Source organism: Ursus maritimus, unplaced genomic scaffold (assembly GCF_017311325.1).
Source record: "Ursus maritimus isolate PB19 unplaced genomic scaffold, ASM1731132v1 scaffold_24, whole genome shotgun sequence".
In the NCBI taxonomy this organism is placed as follows: domain Eukaryota; kingdom Metazoa; phylum Chordata; class Mammalia; order Carnivora; family Ursidae; genus Ursus; species Ursus maritimus.
The window spans coordinates 11599262-11619082 of record NW_024424897.1 but is presented as its reverse complement, the minus strand read 5'-3'; the positions used below and the strand labels follow the sequence as shown (position 1 = coordinate 11619082).

The following is a 19821-nucleotide window of genomic DNA, read 5'->3' as shown; positions in this document are numbered from 1 at the left end:
CATGCGTTTGGTCCTTAAGAGGAAGACAGGACAAGCAGCTCATACCCAGCTTCCTGGCAGTGTTTAGGTGAACAGGCCTCTCGACAAGTTCTACTCCTAGATTTTAAGCATCTCTGTTTTTCTTTTTAAACTCCAAACAGGTGATCTGTACAGCGCACCTACTATTTTATACAGGTTTTCTTCGGCAGGGGACCACCTTCTGAAAGCCAGTATCTGAAGAACCCCAGTTGTGTAAGTACAAGATGTTGTAGGGTTTACTTTGATGACATTTAAGGATCTAATTAATAATCCAATAGTCTTTGGTAGCAGTCACAGACTTTCACCAAAATTACTGAAATGGAACCTAGTGAGTGAGGGCGCTAAACCCGGACAGAGTGGGACACATTTATCCCCACTGCATCTGTTCTGCTCTGGCTCCTGGAAGATACAACCTCAGATGAATGACCGCCAGCTTCTGAGGGGGACGGAAGAACTCCCTTTATGGCTAGTCGGGGCGTGAGAACCCAAAGACAAAACAACTGGTTTATCAGAAGGCAGCAAGCCAATAGCTGCTTTTATATTTATAATGAGTATTTTTAAGAACCACTGCGCTCCACCCCGAAAATGTCAACTGGCCTTGTTGGCACGGGATTTGGCAATCCGCCTGTTCAAAGCCAGGAATGTAGATCTCAAGCTACAATCCGCAGAGCCTTTATGGGCAATCGCAACCCAGCCCTCTCGTCATGCACAGAGGGCCCCAAAACAGCCTTTCTGTGTTTTTCTTAAAGCTGACTGGGTTGACCAGATTATGCCAGGATTTATACAAGAAAGAAACTAGACCTGCATCCCATCCTTTTGCAAATGGATTTTCAATTGATGTAAAATAATGCTCAGGAGAAAACCTTATACACCAAGACCTAATGGGCTCTGAACTCTCTTAAGTCTGGGCCCAAACATGGCTTCCAAGCCTAAATGATTTTCGGCTTATCCATACCACTCTAACCGCAGCTCACAAGAGCCGCCTGGTGTTGCTCGAAATGGAAGTTTGAAGAATGAGAAGCTAAGGAGGCCCTGGCAGCCGCCCAGGGCGAGAATCCTCTCTTCAGTCGGGGGTGCTGGAAGAAGCCAAGCCTTGCACCCAGCCAACCCGGGGGGGGGGGGCGCTTGCTGCCGGAAGGGCTGAAGCAGGATGCAGGGAAATGCAGGGGAGCCCCCCGGCGAGCCCCCCACCCTCCATATGGCCGCCGGGAGCCTGGGGTCAGCCCGTGAGAGCCGGAGGAGGGTGAGGGTCTAGCTCGCTTGCAGAGCACAGCGGCCCAGCCGGGTTAGATCATGGTCTTTAGCAAAAAGGTGGCAGTATTCAGCAGGGACATCCTTAACGGAGCCTCAGGCAAACAGGAGTTTCCGCAGGCATGAATTCCTACCTGGTGAGCAGCACAGAGAGTGCTAAGGAAGCCAAGTTAAGGATTCCAGGCCTCGGAATGTAGTGAGGCCGCTGAGACTCCCTGGATTAGTATTCGGTTATTCGAATGCTGCCGGCTTTAGCCCGACACCTGATGGCTAGTCTGTAGGGCCGGAAACCCACGGCGCCAGCTATGGCTTTCTGACTATTAGAGAGGAGGTTAGCTGTTATAGGACGAGAGAACAGGGACAGTGACTTCACGTCCTGCCCGAGGTGAAGGTTTCCTTCTAAGCACACAGACTGAGCCACTCTTTTAGGGATTCCTAATGCTCACAGGGGGGAATTCATTCTCATCATCAAGACACACTGGTCCCGTTGCAAACTCATGTTCAGGAATAACCTCTCCTCGGAGGGCTCCGCCGTCCTCAGAATAACCTGGAAACCAAGAACGAGACATGAGAGAAGCCCCCACGGTCTGCTCTTCTTATGCCATGACCCCCGGGGCGGGACCTCCAGGGAAACCACGGGAAGCTGCCTTCGCCTTTTGAATGTGCTTCAGAGGCGACGTCTCCAAGCCTCTGGCTGACCTCCCCCACCCTCTACCCCAGGCACCTCCAGCCCTCCACCTGTTGCCGATTCTCAGAGGCCAAGGGTGGACACGACTTGGTGGGGAGGCAACAATTGTGGGCTGTGCCTGCCAGGTTTAGGGACCTGACTTTAAAGGCTGTTCTCGTGGCCGCACCCGGGAGGAGGTAAGGGGTTCGGGGAGAGCATTCCATCCACACGTGCCGGTGAAGACAGCGCGGTCAGAAGTGCGCCCCCACGGCGCCCCCGGCCAGGCCCCCACAGCCACACTCACCTGGCACCGTGGAGGCGGACGAGGTGCTTGGTCTGGCTACAGTTGCTGCGTAAGACTGAGGTAATGAAGGTCTGAGGTCATTTTCTTTATTTTCTTCTGTTGTTCCTGAGCTAAGCAAGCTAATTGCAGCAATTGGGGGGGGGGGGAAGGGAGGAGAAAAGAGAGATGATCACATATCCCAGTACCGCCAAAAGCAGTAGGAAACTCACTCGAGCTTAAAGTACAGACCTAGCCCGACGCTGCTGGGTCACGTGACCTCCCAGCGACCTTGAGCGGCCGGGGTCAGTCACGCCACTTCACAATGACCCCTTTCTGTTACATTTACTGAGCGAAGATCGGCCCTTGGCTCTTCCTGATATACCCTGGCAAGGATGCTAACCCACGCTCACAAGGGGGGTTTCTGAGGGCAAGGCAGCAGGGGCAGCTGGTGCTGTCCTGTCACAGCAGGAGTCGCCTTGTTCTCGGTCACAGACATCAAGAGAACTTCTTGATTCCATTTGGGCACCATTTTTGAGCACCCATTATGTACGAGGAGGAAAGGCCACAGGAAGACATTCCCTTTCTTCAAGTGCGTGTTACTCATCCCAGCACTTTTCTGGAAGTGTCCTGTGTGGTGAGGGCGCCTGACATGGAGCCCAGCACAAAGCGGGTGCCCGCTCGAGGTCTGCCACTGGGACGGCCGGAGAAGAGAAGCAAGCGCACTGACGCTTGTCACTCTTGGCCCAGTGACAACCAGCTCTTAAAAGGCTTTTGTGAAACTAGTCTCTTCACCTGTGGGTCTTGATTAAGACACATTCTCCTCCGTCCTGAGGGTCCAAATTGTAGATGTAAAGGTGGCCGTCGGATGATGCGACCAGCAGCCTCGGCAGTTTCTGGATCCTAAGAGCCAAAGAAAACACGCGCTGCGATCACCACAGAGACGGGTACTGGGCCAGCTTCAAGCGCGAACCCTCCCCGCCTCAGCTGTCACACTAGCTGCTTCTCCTGCCATCGAGAAACCTGTGCCCGGCCCGCGGGCCCACCATTCTGGGTTTCTGGCTCTCTCTTGGCATTCTGGCCTTAGTGATCTACCTCGAGGATTTTTTCTTGTCTTTGAAAATAATTGTGGGGATGAGACAAAAGGAGGCGTGTGCACGCTACTACTCTGTGAAAAGCCACTGCCCAGCTAAAGCGTCTGCTGACCTGAGTGGGACACGGCCTCTGGCGCACGTGGGACTCTGCCTTTCACAGTGACAGAAAGGACAAAGGACAAAAACAGCTCACCGCGTTGCTGGCTAGTTTTATCAAATTAAAAAAAAAATAAACATTTAGCTTCTTTAACTCCTTTAAACCACTTAGATAAAGTATCTGTCAAGCCCAGAGGTGTCTGAACCCGGACCGTGGAACTAGGGCCTTGTCACAGTGTTACCAAGAACGGGAACTGCTTTCAAGACCGTGTCATTATCACCAGAAAGTTGGGGCTCCCGTGCCAGCTTCCAGCCGCCCCCCATCCCCAGAATACGCCCGACGACCGGGGAAGAAAAGCAGCTGGCGGACACGGCAGGCTTCGAGGCTGCTCGCCCTTCCTCTTGGCCATCTTGCGTCCTTGTTTGGCTCTCTGCACGTGTTTGGGGATGTTGCGCTCTGGGCAAACAGACCCCTAAAAGATTTTGCCGGTGGCAGGTGGGCAGGGCAATACGTACGTTGAGAGGGTGCAGATATTCCTCTGCCCAGAGAAATTCAAACGTCCGGTGGCGAAGGCCCTGTCCTGGTTCATCATGTCTGACACCTGGGTGGGGAGGTAGTTGGAAGCAGCCATGAACATTTTTCCCATGTAGCCAGTCCAGGTCGAAGGCTCCTCTGGTCGGCTGGGGGAGCAAGGCACAGTGGAGGTGAGACGGCCCTGCGGGCCTGGGCATTGGGCCAGCTCTCCGCACGCCCAAGCGTTAGGCGCTGCGCTCGCTGCACCAGGAAGGAACTGTGCCTTAGTGCCATGTTCTGCCCACCCGCGGTGGCTCGGGACGTACTATCCTGGCAATACCAGAAGGGCATCGAGGGCTTGTTTGTCCTTCGGAAGGGCCATTGCAAAGCTGTTAAGAGGTTCCCGGTGCTACCGCCTGCCTACATTAAAGAAGTTGCATGCGATGATTAGTCTGATTTCCAGATTTCAAAGAAGGGGGCCAGGGTCGGGCACGAGATGGGATCGCTATCTGGACTCTGAAAACGAAGCTCAAGCCTGTCCCGGGCCGTGGAAGAACAGAACGATCTCAGGGTCAAGGCCTCCCTAGCCAGACTGAGTGGGAAGCAAACCTCCGGGCAAGGTGCTTTGGGCGGTGTTTGATTACAGCCCTGAAGCCACCCCGGTCCCCGGTGATTCCCAACGGTGGAGATAATTCAGAGGGACCTGGTGCATCCCCTGCAGTCATCAGACTCCATCGCAGGGCATCTGCTGGACTCGGGGTGGCTGCTCTGTCGGTGAGAGGTGGGAATGGGTAGGGGCACACCCCTGCCTTTGCGCAGTGCATGCTGGGGGCGCATCAAAGACCAGGGTGGCCACACGCGCTCCCGGGAGCACCTGCTGAGAGGCCACTTGTCTACAGGGCCCGAGGCTGGTGGGGAACACACGCCATAGCTCAGAAGAATGGGGGTTTATTTCTCACTCTGTTTACCAACCGGCTCGGTGGTCTTTGGACAAACCCCTCTGGGCCTTGATGTTCCCATCTGAAACTGAGGGCCCCTTTTAGGGGTTCTGCCGGTATTCTGGGATCCCGAGCATCATGAAACACACCTGTCCTGCTTGCCCTGGAGCTCTGTGCCACGGGGTGGGATTTATGAAGAGGCATACTGTCCGGGCTCTGCGTTCCCAGTGCACACACGGCACAGAGACGTAAAATGGCAGGTGTCACGTGCACGGTGCAGGTAGTAGCTACTCCAGGACCACGGAGGAGGGAGAGGTGGATGGAGTTCCTTTACCTCAAAGTTCCCATCTTCCCCCCTGGGAAATGGGGATAACCTGTCAGCTAACACGCCACCTGGCAGGGCTGCCATGAGCACCGAAAAGGTGACCCCTGCCGAGGGGCTCACATTGTGCATGGCACACGGCAGACGCTATTTGATAAGACGGTGTCTGCACTGACTGGGGTGTCCTGGGGGTGGCGGCCACGGGGCTGGGCTCTGCAGGCAGGTCCGACTCAGCTGTGGGGTGCGGTGGGACAGGAAGGCAGGAGGAGGGCCCCGCGGATGCAGAGGCAGGTGAACAAGGCCTCTGGGAGGCACAGCCAAGTTGGTCTGGCTGAGGTGGCCGAGGCGGGAAGGTCGCACGGCAGGTAGGGTGCACCAGGAAGAGCCTCAAAGGCCAGGCTGGCGGAGCTGGGACTTCTTTCCCAGAGCTGAAGTGGGGGGTAACGGTTTCTGAGGAGGAAGGGTCAGGTTTAAAGGAACACTTCCAGAAAACCAGTGCACTGAGAAGATACAGGATGGACTGGTAAGAAGAGCCCAGAAGGAGTGAGACTTAACCAGCAGACCAGAGATGGTCAAGACTTGGCTCGGGGCGGCGGCCAGAGGAAGAGGACTGCAGAGGCCAGTGCGAGCCATCACAGGGCTAATACTTCATGGATGGCTGAGGGGAAGGTCAAGAGCCACTCGGAGTAGGAAGGGGTTGTTCCCAGCTCCATGAGATCACTGACGGAAACCGGAGAGCCTGGACAGGGAAATGAGTTCAAATGGCAACTTCCTGTCTTAAGCATCAATAATGAAGTCAGATGAAGACAGGGCCAAAGCAGTGGCTTGGGGTCACTCTGTCATGGCCCCTCGGGGTTGAAGGTCATCCTAGCAGCCCAGCCACCCTCCTGTGCTCTGAACTATCACAACAGCACCTGAAGAGATCTGGGCTTACATTCTACAAGCTGTCTGAGAAGTGATAGAAAAGTCCAGAAAACAGATAAAAGCTCTAGGGAAACCACACAGGGTTAGAACTACAGGACAAACACTGAGCTCTAGGATGCCCATGAACAGGTGTGGACACTCGCGGGATTCCAAGAACACTGAGGAGCTGGGAGAGAGCAGTCCCTGGGGTTTCGGGCACCAGGTGGGGGGACAAGGTTTCCCGGCAAAGAGCATGGCACTGGCCTGGGGAGGGAAGACAGAACCAGGCCTGAAAAACCTCTGGCACTTACTGACTCGGTTGCTGGTGCCCTTGGATGGAGTTTCAGAGGAAGGTGGACAGAGGCTGGGTATGGGTGTCAGGCAGACACACACCGACACATACCTAACAGTAGTTGGTACAGTGCCGGACAGACATGTACTCTACCGGACACACAGAACAGAGGCCAAGTACTGTATCTTGCTAATTAGGTGGAGAAAGTATTCTTCTCATAGACGTTCTACCACATCAGGAGGAGAATTCTTTCAGTTACAGAAGAGGGGCCGCTCTTGGCACAACTGTGAAACCTGGCATGGAAGTAAGTCCTGGGGACATTTCTTAGACACCTCTGGGGTTTCCGCTCTGGAGCAGCTCTAGAAGCCTGGCAGGGGGTAAAACATGGCACTTCCGTGTGGACCCTGGGACCCGTAGACGGGGGCCGGCTTTGAACAACACGTGGAAATGCTCTGAACCCCCGCGGCCTCAGCGATGGAACGTCTACTCCTGTCTTCCAGGACTCTTGTGGGAAACGGAGGGAGGACGTGTGTGAGAAGACCCCATGGACTGCACAGTGCTCTATCCACGTACGAGACTCACTGCCCTCGCTAACACCTCATGTCTCAATTTCCTGTCACGGCACCAACGAGTCAGGAGACATGAGGCATCTGAGGTTGGCTGAGGAAGGTGTGGACTGTTTACTGTGCTACCAGAAGCAGGATCTTGATCTTGGGAAGAGGGCTGGCCGAGGTGACACTGCCATGAACAATGGTTGGGTGGGAGAATCCTTTCCAGTGTGGGATATCTTCAAGGGTAGGCGTGGGCCTGCGCACCGCGGGTAGTTAACATATATTCGATTGCTCACACACCACGGCGGAATTTCTAGGAATGGCCCTAAGATTCCACGCCCTGGTTCCTAGAACATGTGATGGTGACGAATGAGCCGTCCAGTGACCGTGTTATGTTACATGGCCCAGATCCCCGGAGGCAGCGAGATTATCCAGCTGTGCTTGATCTAATCACAAGAGCTCTTAAAAGCAGAGAGATCTCTCCAGCTGGTGGCAGACAGGGAGGGCAGAAGGAAAAGTCGGAGCAGTCCCAACCACAGGAAGGAATCAGTGCGGCATTGCTCGATTGAAGGCTACGTGAGGAGGGAGGCAGGTGGCCTCTTGAGCTGAGGGCCACCAAGGATGCAAGGACTTCACTGCTACCACCGCAAGGACCGGAATTCTCACCAGGAACAGGACTGAGTTTGGAAGAGGGCTCCGAGCTCCAGATAAGAGCAGGGCTGCCTGCTATCCGGATTCTGGCCTTGTGAGACCCTGGGCACAGAACTCGCCGTGCCGTCCTGGACCAGCAAACTGTGACATAATGAACCTGTGCTGCTTTAAGCCATTAAGCCTGTGGTCACTCGTTATAGCAGTGAGAGGAAACTAATACCCACACCCCTGGCTGCAGGTTAAGGCCTACTACGCTCAGGGCCCTCGTGCCGCCACAGGCATTGGGAGTGTCGGCCACACGCTCAGCGGTGGGCGCGACGGTGGGATTCGCAGATTCCTGTCCCCATAGCTTCGCCGCCCAGTACTTACTGTCTACTGGGTGCCAGGCACCACGCTAAACACTTCAGCTCAAGGAGCTCACTTAATCCTCACGACCAGCCCAAGATGCATCAATGATCACTTTGTACTCAGGTACAGAAAGATGAAATTACCTGCCTGGGTCTCCTAGCGCGCGGCAGCCGGGGGCAGAGCCAGGGTGTGAAGTCAGGGGGGTGGCCTGGATTTTGTGCTTCCGGGCATGACACCACCCCTTCGGGGAAGACCTAGCCAGGAAGGCCGAGTGCATGGCATTCAGAAAGAGCAGAGATGTCTTATGCCGGCTCCCCCGGTCCATGCATATTTGATGTCTGGTGCTCACCCACCTGTTAGTGACGTGCTCCAGCTTGAAGATGTGCACGGTCTCAGTGTTGCTCGAGGCACAGAGGAACTGTGAGTCCATACTGAACACCAGCGAGCTGATTGTCACGTACCTAGGAACACAGCGACGCAGAGACAGACCAGTGAGCCAGAAAGGTGAGGGTAGCCGCTTTCTAGTTCAAAAACCAGCTTTGTAAGAAAACTCAATGTGTCCCGGAGAGTCTAGGTATTCTCAAAGTCCCCTGACATTGTGTCATTCGCATTTAGAAATTCACGATGGGAAGCTTCGTAAAGGGGCACAGTCTCCGGCGGGAAGAAACAAGGCACCGCCCCCTTCCTGTCATCTTGGACGTTCTCCAGCTGCTCTGTGCACAGATCCAGCTGCAAATGCTACAGCCACTAGGATCCCGGCCCATCACACTTGACGAATTGCTTTTGGATGGTGACTTGCTCGCTCGCTCTCACTTCTCCTTTGCTAGCTGCCCTCGCACACATCAGAAAAGGGCTCCCGTGGCTGAGGTCCTGTGCTAGAAGAGTGGCCGTGTTCTCAGGTCTACTAAGCACCCAGCACGGTGTCGCAGGCAGTTAACCTCCTCTGGGGGAGAGGAGGGCACACAGCCGCCCTCCCTGCTCCCCCTAGACAGCTGCCAGCCGTCCACCGCGGGACTTGGGTGGCTCCCGTAAAACGGGTTCCACGGTGAACACAGACCTTTTCATGCCTCTCCGAAACTCGTAGAGCTTTTGCCCGTCAGGTACAGAGAACACCCGGATGACAGTGCCCTGAAAAAGAGAGCAGGTGGACATTTCATACCGTTAATGGCTTCAGAGAGGAGCTTGTTTTATTGCTTTGGAACATGGGTCTCTGAGGAGGAAGCATGAAGCGTTGGGCACAGAGGCTTTTCTGTGTGTGTACTGCCGTAGAAGTAGTTCTTGGACCGTGTGTGAAACACTGTTTCCCTTTTCCCTCCCTGCCTAGCCCAAGGCTCTGTATGAGGGGATGCTCGAAATGCTTGGGCTTCCTAGAATATTCAGTCTCGGTCTGTCAAAATACACATGCTTTTCACCGCGTTTGAAATTCAACTTGATCACCTTCCCTGGCCTTTCCAGTTGGAAGAGATCGCTCTCTCCTGCCAAAGAGCACACAACACGTTGTTTACACTGTTTCTGAAATGCGGCCTCAGTCTGTATCTAGGGAGGATGTGCGTGTACTTTTGTCAATAACACCACAAGTTTCCGTGTCAGTGTCAAGTGTCTTTAACATGTATCCATATACACAGCACCACGGGTTAGAGGTTCCCCTGGGAAATGGATTCCAAGTAGGCCCAGGGACCAGCCAGTCCTTATCCCCCAGCCCAGCTCATCAGATCTTTGGCCCCAAGGGAGCCCGGTTGAAGCCACGGCCAGTGCACTCACTTTTTCAGAGGCGCTCGCTAGTTTGGAGCCCGAGGCATTGAAGGTGATGGCGGCCAGCGTCCCCTCGTGGGCAGCAATCGTGCAGACTGTTTTCTGTTGGTGACAAGGGAAAATGGATACTGATGCTGGGGAAGCGGGAAGATGCATTTCCTCTCCCTCCCCTTCCTCCTCTCTTCCGCAATGCCCTCCCTCATCTGCTGGGCCCCCTATCTCTCACTCTCCGGGCCACATAAGCTGTACATCCTGTTCTGGTCTATCTACATTCTGCCTCCGTTTCTATCCCTCTTCCTGCCCCCGGGAAGATGGACAGCCAGCTGCATGCCCAATGCGGAGTGATGCTGCCATGGCTCCCCTTGCACATGGCTTTCGGGGACTTCCTGCAGCAATCCCGCCCTGTTCTGTGAAGCCTCAGAGAGCAGAGGACAGAAAATGTGAAACATCCGTGCCCGGTCACTGTGACATGGCACAGCATGACACCTTCAATCTGACAATGGGCCACCAGCTAGCAGGTCGTTTCCACGACACTGTCTATGTCTGACCCGGGCTGGCGTGCTGCCTCCCAGTTGACTGATGGCAGTGAGGGCAGGTGTTGTTACCTTCTCCTCCACACCCAACCACTGTGGCCGGAACCAGCTCCCCCCGTGCTGCTTCTCCCTCCACACCTCGCCCCACCACGACAGAACCTGCGCACCACCTGCCATTGACCACACAGCCAAGCAGGTGGGCTGGGTTAGCCGGGTCGCTGCCAACTCACCAGGGAGTGTCCATCGTAAAGCACAATCTCGCCCGTAGTCAGGCTTCCGGGATAGGCCACATATGAATTGGAATGGTTGATAGAGAGGGCACACAGACCTGGCAAAGAATGGACCGCAGATGAAAAGCAGCGTCCCCAGGAAAGGGCATCTGAAAACAGCGCGGCTACATCGCCACCTACTGGCGAGGGGAGGAACGGCTTAGCAGATCTTTCGGTGGCTTATTCTTGTAATCGAGGGAATCCCATGAAGTAAATTCACGCTTGACACTGGCCGGGTCTTCACTGCAGCGAAGCAGTCAGAACACAGAATACTGAAAAAGCTCTTCTTCACATTTTACCACAGGGCTCTGAAACAACATCTTTTTCTCTTTCATTACTCTCTAAGGCTGTGAGGGGATTTACTCTTCATGGAAATAAATCTTGCTGTGAACTTAGCCTTCCTACAGGTGATTCCCTGCAGCTAGCCAGTCCTATCAGGTTGGAGAACCCAGGAGGCAGAGGGTGGGGGGAAGGACCTATTTAGAAGCTGTCCATTTCTAAGCCAAATGTCTGTCTTGATAGGATTTTTACAGCAATGGTCTGGATTAATAGTAGAGCTGTGTGGGTGTGACAGAAGTGAAGTCAAGGAATTATTAGAACCAAAAGCATGATCAGATTAAGAACTCTGAGATTAGGCAAGAGAGACATCTTTTTAAATGAAAACGCAATTGACATCTTTGTTACAAGTTAGTGTATATGTGTGTACACACACACACACACACACAAACACACATTTTTAAAGTAGGCTCCATGCCCAGTGTAGAGCCCAATGTAGGGCTTGAACTCACGACCCTGAGATTAAAGCTGAGCTGAAACCAAGAGTCGGACACTTAACCGACTGAGCCACCCAGGCGCCCCACAAGTCAGTATATTAAATGGGTTTTTTATACAAGTATAAGAAAAACTTGACATCAGGCTAAAATGCACCCAACCTAATCTGCCAGGGGGAGAAGCAGAGAAAAAAAATCCAACATTGAGAACTGAAACCAAGGTCCTCCTGCCCACTCTCTGGCTTTGATGAGGACAAAGCCAGGGCTGTGCTCTTATCATTTGCCACACAGAACTATGGGCGGAAAGTGACTAAGGGAGAGCCCTCTCCTGCATGCTCTGGCATCCTGTGACCCCTGCCTGCACAGGACCCCTCCCAGCCCCAGCCTTAGGGAGAGAGTCCAGAGTCTCCTATCTTCCCAGTTTTGCTCTGGGAGCCTCAGTTCCCCCATCTCATCTGGGCTCCTTGCAGTCCAAGTGCAATTTCAAGAGCAGCTAGCAGGTGGAGGACATTCTGGTCTTGTGAAACAGAAGGGAAGAGCAGGGGAGGTCGGGTTGGCTTGCATGGTGGGTTCCCATAGGGCTGTTAGCAGGAGAGCTGGTAAGACTGGACGTGGCAACTGGGGAAGGACTTGAGGACCACACCAAAGAGTTAAGACCTTACAAATGCAGTGGGTACGTGCCGGAGGTTTCTGAGCACGAAGGTTTAAAAAAAGCAGTGTTAATCAAAACCACGAGACACCACTTCACACCCACGAGGATGGCGATAATCAAAAAGACAGATAATTGGAACCCTCCTGTGCTGCTGCCGGGAATGTAACATGGGCAGTGCTTTGGAAAACAGTCCGGCCGCTCCTGAAAAGGTTAAACACAGAGTTATCCTCTAAGCCCCGAATTCTACTCCTAGGTATATACCCAGGAGAAATCAAAACACACAGCCACATAAAAAGCAGTATCATTCATAAGAGTCAAAAAGTAGAAACAACGTAAACGTCTCTCAACTAATGAATATGGGTAAATAATATCCTTATGATGGAAGATCATTAGATGTAGGACGAATACATGCTCTAACATGTGAGTGAAAGAAGCCGGATACAAAAGTCCACATATTAAATGATCCCTTATATGTCATACCCGGAATAGGTCAATCTAGAGAGACATGAAGTAATTAGTTACCTGGGGCTAGGCGCACGGGAGGGTGGTGGCTAAGAGCTATGGGGTTTCTTTTTGGGGCGATGAAAAGGTTCTAAAATGGATTGTGGTTATGGTTACACAACTCTATGAATGTACTAAAAGCTATTGAATGGTGCACTTTAAAAGGGCAGATCGTACGGCATGTGAATTATAGCTTGACAGAGCTGTCAGGAAAAAAAGGCAGGGTTTTAAGAACATCTCCTTGGCAGAGATGGGCTGAGGACACGGAGTCAAGATCCCGGTCTGCCATCCACTGTATGACTCTGGCTGGGTTATTTGTGGCCTCAGGGGGCTACCTACAGTGATCTTTCCAGCTTTAACATTCTAAGATGCCAAATCTTCATTTACTTACATCCCCCATCTGAAAATACCAAGGCCCATCTTTGTGGCAGGGGGAACTAGGAGGTCTTTGAGCAGAAAGCTTGGACAGATAACTTCCAGTTGCCCTTAGAGATTGGGTTTTTAAAAAATTTAATCGAGGTGTAATTGACATAGACAACATAACAATCGGATATGTGTCTATACTGTATCTTGAGGGAGTGACAGTTTAGTGAGTCTAATTCACATCCGTCACCATACACAGTTGATGAAATTTTTTTTCTTGTGATGACAGCTCTTCAAGATTTATTCTCTTACCAACTTTCAGATATGCAACACAGTATTATTCACTATAGCCACCGTGCTGTACATTACATCCACGTGACTTATTTATTTTATAACTGCAGTTTGTAACTTTTGACCCTCTTCCTTCATTTCACACCCTCCCTTCATTTCAGACCCTCCCCCAGCTCCCCGTCTCTGGCAACCACCAGTCTGTTCTTTGTATCTTTATTTTTTTTTTTAAAGATTCCACATAGAAGTGAGATTATACAGTATTTGCGGTGTTTGCCTTTCTTTGTCTGATTCAACCCACTTGGCATAATGCCCTCAAGGTCCCAAATGGCAAGATTTGCTTTTCTTAATGCCTGAGGAACATTCCACTGTACATACGTATGTACCACGTTTTCTTTACCCATTCATCCACTAGACATGTGTTTCCATGTCTTGGCTCTTCTAAACAATGCTGCGAGGAACATGGGGGTGCAGATTATCTGTCTGGGTTACTGTTTTCATTTTCTTTGAATAAACACCCAGAAATGGAATCGCTGGGTCATGTGGTAGTTCTGCTTTTAATTTTTTGAGGACCTGCGTCCTGTTCTCCGCAGCGGCTGCGCCAGTTTGCATTCCCACCCACAGTGCATGAGGGTTCTCTTCCCTCCACATCCTCGCCAGCACTTTGCATCTCTGTCTTTTTGATAATAGCCGTTCTGACAGGTGTGAGATGATCTTCTTAGCTTTTTTGTTAACGAGTGTAAATATTCCAGAAGGGAAGACAAGCTTCAAACTCCTTCAGCTGACATCGAACCTTCTGTACTATCCAACAGAGAGCGGGCGGACACTCGATTCTAACGGGGAGAGGATGATGGCCAGCGCACGTGTATTCCGACAGGTAACCACTTATCTGAGAGCTTCGCCCCTGGGCTTGCACTTCTGCCAATCCACCCGAATTTAGCCAGCAGATCCTGCACACCAACCTTTGCGGACTTAATGAAGGTCCCCAGAAATGCTCAACAGGAGTTCCTTCGATTTCCTATGGCCCGATTCTCAGACAAATCCAACCAGCTACAAGAATGCATTTTTATTCCTTCCGGAAGCCCCCGAGGAAAGCATCAAGAGCTTGCTTCAGGCTTAGAGATTACCATTCTACCCGTCTTCGGTTTCCATGACAGGTGTCACACAAAGCCTTCTTCGGGAAGGAAATAAGCTTTGTCTCTGATATCATTTTACAAGAGAAAAGTCATAGTGTAAAAGATTTGCAGAGTCCGAAAAAGTATAAAGAGAAAAAAAATCACTCGTTATTCTAAAATCTAGAGGCTCTTCACTATTCTCAATAGTTGAGCATATTTTCTTCCAGTCTTTTTTCTATGTAGGAATCAGGTTTTGATGTGACTTTTGGATTTGTTTTAGAATTGACACTCATTCTCATAAATCACTGTCAGCTGGAACTTTCCTGAAATTGTTGGGCTGTAATTCTGCTGCAGTGCAAGAACCAATCGGATCATCGGCTGGAATCAGAAGGAAGTCCTGTGATTCTAAATCACCCCCACCTTGGTATTTATAGTATGACTTGACAAACTTAAAACAAGTTAACAGTGATTTATACACATTGCAGTTCCCCCTGGGTTGATTAATGTCTCAGAAGGTGCTTTCCAATTTTCAAAAATAGAAAGAAATCTCTGTATTTGCAAGTGTTGCAGGCGACTGCAAATGAGAGCCATTTACCCCGCCTGTATTACCCTTTTCAGAAAGAGCACCGGCTGGGGAATGAACCGCTACCTTGTTCGACTGCACACACTGCTGGGTGGTATAGACGGCTCCCTCGGTGTGCGGTACAAGGTCGTAAGATGATGGCACAGCCGAGTTCTGCACTTGGCTGAACTTGTGTGGACATCTCCACTCTCACTGCTCAGCACACACACTGCTGTGCTGGCCGGAAATTAACTTCGAGCCCCGTCTGGCCAAACCCTTTAAAGGAAACAGCCTGCAATCTTCGACACAACAGGAATGGCCGGGACAGAAACAGACAAAAGGAAGGAAATTTACAGCCGCATGAGATGCAGGGTGAGGAGCCAAGATAGAGCTCTGTGTGTCATTTATCTGTAATTCACTAGGTTACAAGCCGCTCAGCATCAGTGTCCTCCAGCCAGTTGGACAAGGGACTCTGTTTCCCTCCTGTACACATGAAGCACCGATCAAATCAAGAGCCCGAGTTTCCATCTTATGTTCTCGTGTAGAAAATAAGTGAGAGAATGAGAACAAATAAAGGAGACTCCCTGTCTCTGAAAATTTTACATTCCTGGGCTTGACAGCTCTGAGCCCGCTGGGCGAGGAATTGGTCATGTCTGGGCAAGTGTAACTTTGACCACGGTCAGGCTGCCCTCCAGGCAGGGGCTGGGCCCGGCAATGAGTCTAGCCATTGCTCTCGCTGCTTGCTGCCTGCCTCAGTTAATCCTCCCCAAAATAACTCTGTGGGATAACCATTATCATCTCTCTTTTACTGGAGAAAAAAGGGAGCTCAGTGGAAGTTGAGATGATAATTATAAATTTCAGGATTTGAAAAAAAGTCTTGGGCTATCTCTCCAAAGAACATCAAAGGTGTCAGAAGACGTATTTTGGTCTTTCAACCCTCCCAGGGTCTTTCACAAGGAAATGCTAACTCTGTCCTTGAATCCATTCATAACGTTTATCTGAGAGGGAGAAAACACCTCCCACTGTTTCTAATTTTTCTCGAGATAAAATTATTCCTTTATAAATAATACCCATTCTCTCTAACATAAAATACAAAAGGCCCACCCTTTCAAACCTTCTTTTCTCCCTGTTTAAACTGCAAAAAGAGAGGCAACCAGTGACTTTTCTGAGCTAAGGAAAACAGCTCCATTTGCTAGAAATTAAGAGTAGATGGGGAGAAATTGCTTTTCACGGGAGGAAGGGGCCCAGTCCCGCAGGCAGGCAGAGCTGTCTGGCGGGCCGAGCAGACGGCGGCAGCGGCAAGGGAAGGCGACCGCAGCGCTAACACACAGCCCCCTCCACTGGAGAGCGGCCTGACTGTGCCAACTCCTATCTTACCAGAGAAATGGAGAAGCAAGGCAGCTTCTAGCTTCCTGGCCACCTGGATGTTCCCTTGCCCAAATCCATCAAGGTCCCGCTCAGGTCCACTTCTGCAGGGAGTTCTACTGGGATTCGGCAGCACCTCTCCTGCCTGCCCTCGCAGAAGAACACATCTTGCTTTCAGCGGTCTGCACCCCACAGTCCCACCCTGGGGCCTGGCCCCGCAAAGTGCCTATCTCCAGGGACTGGCGTGGCTACGTTCTGGGTCCCGCGGGCTGCGCGTGGCATTTGTACCCGACAGCGCCCGCTGTCGGCGGGGGCACGTAGTGCATCTTCAGTAGGTCCCGTTCAACCTCACATTCCTAGACCAAAAAAACCGACATCCACAGCTCCTTCATTTGGCATCCTCCGTTTTATGAAATACGCTTTAAAGTCATCATCTCACAGAATTTTCGAACGGCCTCAATGGCTTTGATCTTTGAAAATATTTTTTCATGGCTGAAATTTTAAAGCACTGAGGTTAGCAAAGAGGGGATCCTTGTAATTGAAATTTATTATATGTATATAATAGAGATGAGGGGAGGAAAGCAGGCATAGGAGATTTTACTGCGTGGCGGGCTGGGAGCTGGTCACTTTCACAAACAAGAGCTCTTGTAATTCTCAACTGATCCTGCGAGACGGGTACTCCCACCCCATTTTACAGATAAAAAATCTGAGGCCCAAAGAACCCCGGCAACTTGGGTTGGGCCATACAGACCTTGAAATTTAGTGGAAGTCAAAGAATGAGGAAACTGCCGTAAACAGAAGCTGTCACTTACTGATAGTAACCTGGAATTCAGTTCACAGATATTAACCTGAATCCCTGGACACACCAGCTGCTCTGTGTGATGACCCCTCACCATCCCACACAACCAACGGCTTCTTCCTCGTTTCCTCCTTGCCTAGGGAGCTCATACTCGTCATCTGCTCTTTCAATCTACCCAATCCAGTCTACTCCCATTCTTACGTGGGGGACTGGCTCAACAGCGTTGTATCCGAGGGATTTAGTGAAGACCAAGTATCCCAGCACATCCCCGAAGTAGACAGATTTCATTGTAACATCATAAAACACGTTCCTCAGAGCCTTTCTCCAACTCGCGCAGACACACCAAGTCAAAACCTGCTTCAAATTATTACACCTACTCTGTAGGGAACAACCACAGAAAATAATTAGGGGTAAACACCTTTTAATATCAGATGCATGAAATCTCCCACGCGTCTACCTTAAGCGCCTCGACACATTTGCTGGGAATGGGTCCTGGAAGAAAGGGGATTCTCGCAGGCCGCAGTCCTGAAAGGTGCACAGCCCAACATAATTGGGCTCCGCCACCATGAAGACAAACCTCCAAGGTACACATCACTGAGACTTGAACCCATAAGAACACTGCTTCAGGTTTTTGACTGAGGAAGCCAGCCAGTGAAAGGAGCAGCTGGGTAGGAGATTTTGGAGTGTGGGGACCTCTCCCCCGATTTTGGAGCTCACCTGTTGGGTTTGCAGGGACATCCAGGATGGTCTTCAACAGCTTCATGTCTTTGATGTTGTGAATGTAAATGGCCTCCTCCAGGCACACCAGCAGCCTCTGCAATCACACAGACTCATCAGTCCACGGGGCCAGCTCCTCCGAAAGGGACCGACCGAACCACTCATCTTTCATGTGAGCCCTGACTTGCTTCTAAGCCTAAAGGAGGAAGGATTTTGACGATCGAGTTGAAGATTACGTTTAGGTATGCACACGTGCGCACGCACGCACACGTTATCCACCTGAACAGAAGCAGAAAATATGAGATCTTAAAAATTTTCATTTAGAAATTGATTTTTTTGGGGGTGGCTCAGTTGGGTTAAGCGTCTGCCTTCGGCTCAGGTCATGATCCTGGGGCCTGGGATTGAGTCCAGCATTACGCTCCCTGCTCAGTGGGGAGTCTGCTTCTTCCTCTTCCTCTGCCCCTCCCCCCCTCGCGTGCGCTCTCTCTCTTCCAAATGAACAAATCAAATCTTTAAAAAAAGAAAGGACATTGAGATTTTGTGTGTGTGTATGTAGTACTTTCTCCTCTCTAGAACAGGGATTCCTGAACACCTCCTGATCAGACTCCCTTTGCCAGTTAGGACATTTTTGGGTGACCGTTCTGGTTCCTATTCCCATCGGACAGGCTCCCTTTCAGTGTTCATAAGGCAGGCTCCCTCCCGCACAGACGTGGGTTTCTGTGCTCCCTCCGAATCACCAATCTTACGTTCTACTCCCTCCGAAGCATTGCCAGCTTTCCTTTCGTTCCACTCCACTCTCCTCCAGACCCACTTCTGTGTCTCTCTCCAGCCCCGGCAAAGGGAACGGGGAAGCCCTTCCGGCTTCATGTGCACACCTGGTCCCAGGGCGCCCCCCTATGATCTTCCTAGTGACCCCCCCACCCCACCTCAGGCTCAGCTCCTTTCCCTCTGCAGTGCAGGGAGGCCCTTCTCTTTCTTTTCAAACGAGGCTCGCCAGGTGCAGAGCTTCCTCCCAGTGGCCATGCTCTCTACCAAGTGGAAGCAGCCCACGGGGTTGACGTTGGGCGTGTACAGGAACGGAATGCATAGCTCAGTACTAGTGCGGATGTTAGGTGCCGGTGAGCGGCTGGTCGGGTGGCACTTCCCTCACTCCGAGCACTGCCCACACCCCCTGCACAAGCCTGACTTGGCTTCCTCTAAGCTAGTGGTTCTCAGGCTTTGATGAGCCGGCCGAGCACCTAAGGGGCAAGGCCTGGCCTCTCCCTGGAAATTCTGGTTTGGGAGGTTTGAAACAAGTATCCCGGTCATTCTGATGCACGCCTGAGTTTGAGAGCCTCTGTTTTCAGGCCAGATCCTTTTATCCCAAAAGACAACACTTGGAAAGGAAGGCACCTAAAAATACTACCAAAAAACCTGGTAGACTCTCCTCCAGGGAACAGCCCTGCCCTGCTGTTTTCCCAGTATGACTTCTCTCAGCCCCGAAAAATGGAGACCATCACTTTTATCAAGCAGAAAAAGAAAATGCAGACGCCTTCCTCGATTTTAATTAAGGCTCTGTGGTCTCAGGTCTGGGTGCCGAGGGGTAAAAAAAAAAATTCTAATAGGGTTCAAAATTGATGGTAAACGTTAGCATTTCTCCGTGAAACATGTTCCCTGATTTATCTGATCGCTTTGCTTTTTGCCAGCACTTTCTATGGTTTGGACTACAGTACTCTATGCTTACGTTCTTAGGTTTCTGATAGCCTCCTGCGTCCCCACACCCAATCCCCAGGACACTGGGTCCTCGACATATGCCCCTTGTAGGAACAGCCTCTACACCCAGCTCGTCCCACCTGTCTGCCTCTGTCCCACTAGCTGTCACAGCACCAGCTGTTGTGTGGCCCAGTCGGTGAATTTCAGGTCACCCCTGCCGGCCACGGACAAGAATTAAATGGGAGGGAAACAGAGAGATAACAGCGAGGGGGAGAGAGGAGGTACCACGTCTCAAGTTCACATGCAAGCAGGCCTCCAGGACCAGCGTGACCCTGGAAACTGCTCGTTAGCGACCAGTTTTCCAATTCCTAGCAGAACCCTGGGTGGGCCTCCAACTCCGCTTGGTCCCGGTCACCTTGGCTATCATCAACTGTTTTAGGATTTAGAAGTAATAACTCCTGGGGCACCTGGGTGGCACAGCGGTTAAGCGTCTGCCTTCGGCTCAGGGCGTGATCCCG

The 19821-nt window shown here is 51.6% G+C and overlaps 2 protein-coding genes and 1 long non-coding RNA gene across 12 annotated transcripts in view; 1 reads left to right on the top strand and 2 right to left on the bottom strand.

The window, feature by feature from the left end:
* Nucleotides 1–19821, top strand: part of ARSG (arylsulfatase G) — a 141266-nt gene that overhangs the window by 107406 nt on the left and 14039 nt on the right. For 2 of the 7 annotated variants that reach the window (XM_040640343.1, XM_008693669.2), the window contains 2 exons: nucleotides 141–231; nucleotides 13866–15013. The exons of 2 other annotated variants lie outside the window; for them this stretch is intronic. In XM_040640343.1, the coding sequence (XP_040496277.1) occupies nucleotides 141–203 (63 nt within the window). In that variant the 3' untranslated portion in view covers nucleotides 204–231; nucleotides 13866–15013. Of the gene's footprint in view, nucleotides 1–140; nucleotides 1398–13865; nucleotides 15014–19821 lie in introns of those variants that run through there. 3 more of the 7 variants (XM_040640342.1, XM_008693668.2, XM_040640340.1) reach the window with 2 other exon arrangements.
* The window catches only part of WIPI1 (WD repeat domain, phosphoinositide interacting 1), a 31399-nt gene that overhangs the window by 1656 nt on the left and 9922 nt on the right, over nucleotides 1–19821 (bottom strand). For 2 of the 4 annotated variants that reach the window (XM_040640350.1, XM_040640349.1), the window contains exons 4-13: nucleotides 17612–17708; nucleotides 10441–10538; nucleotides 9687–9779; nucleotides 8983–9053; nucleotides 8279–8386; nucleotides 8069–8179; nucleotides 3923–4087; nucleotides 3012–3119; nucleotides 2241–2359; nucleotides 1716–1816 (exon numbers count right to left, since the gene is read on the bottom strand). In XM_040640350.1, coding sequence (XP_040496284.1) covers nucleotides 1716–1816; nucleotides 2241–2359; nucleotides 3012–3119; nucleotides 3923–4087; nucleotides 8069–8179; nucleotides 8279–8386; nucleotides 8983–9053; nucleotides 9687–9779; nucleotides 10441–10538; nucleotides 17612–17708 — 1071 coding nt within the window. The remainder of the gene's footprint in view (nucleotides 1–1715; nucleotides 1817–2240; nucleotides 2360–3011; nucleotides 3120–3922; nucleotides 4088–8068; nucleotides 8180–8278; nucleotides 8387–8982; nucleotides 9054–9686; nucleotides 9780–10440; nucleotides 10539–17611; nucleotides 17709–19821) is intronic. The other 2 variants (XM_040640351.1, XM_040640352.1) reach the window with 2 other exon arrangements.
* LOC121104969 lies at nucleotides 15145–17605 on the bottom strand. The gene is made up of 2 exons (XR_005837342.1): nucleotides 17096–17605; nucleotides 15145–16587 (listed from the first exon to the last, which is right to left on the bottom strand). It is a non-coding gene; the product is annotated as an uncharacterized LOC121104969 (long non-coding RNA).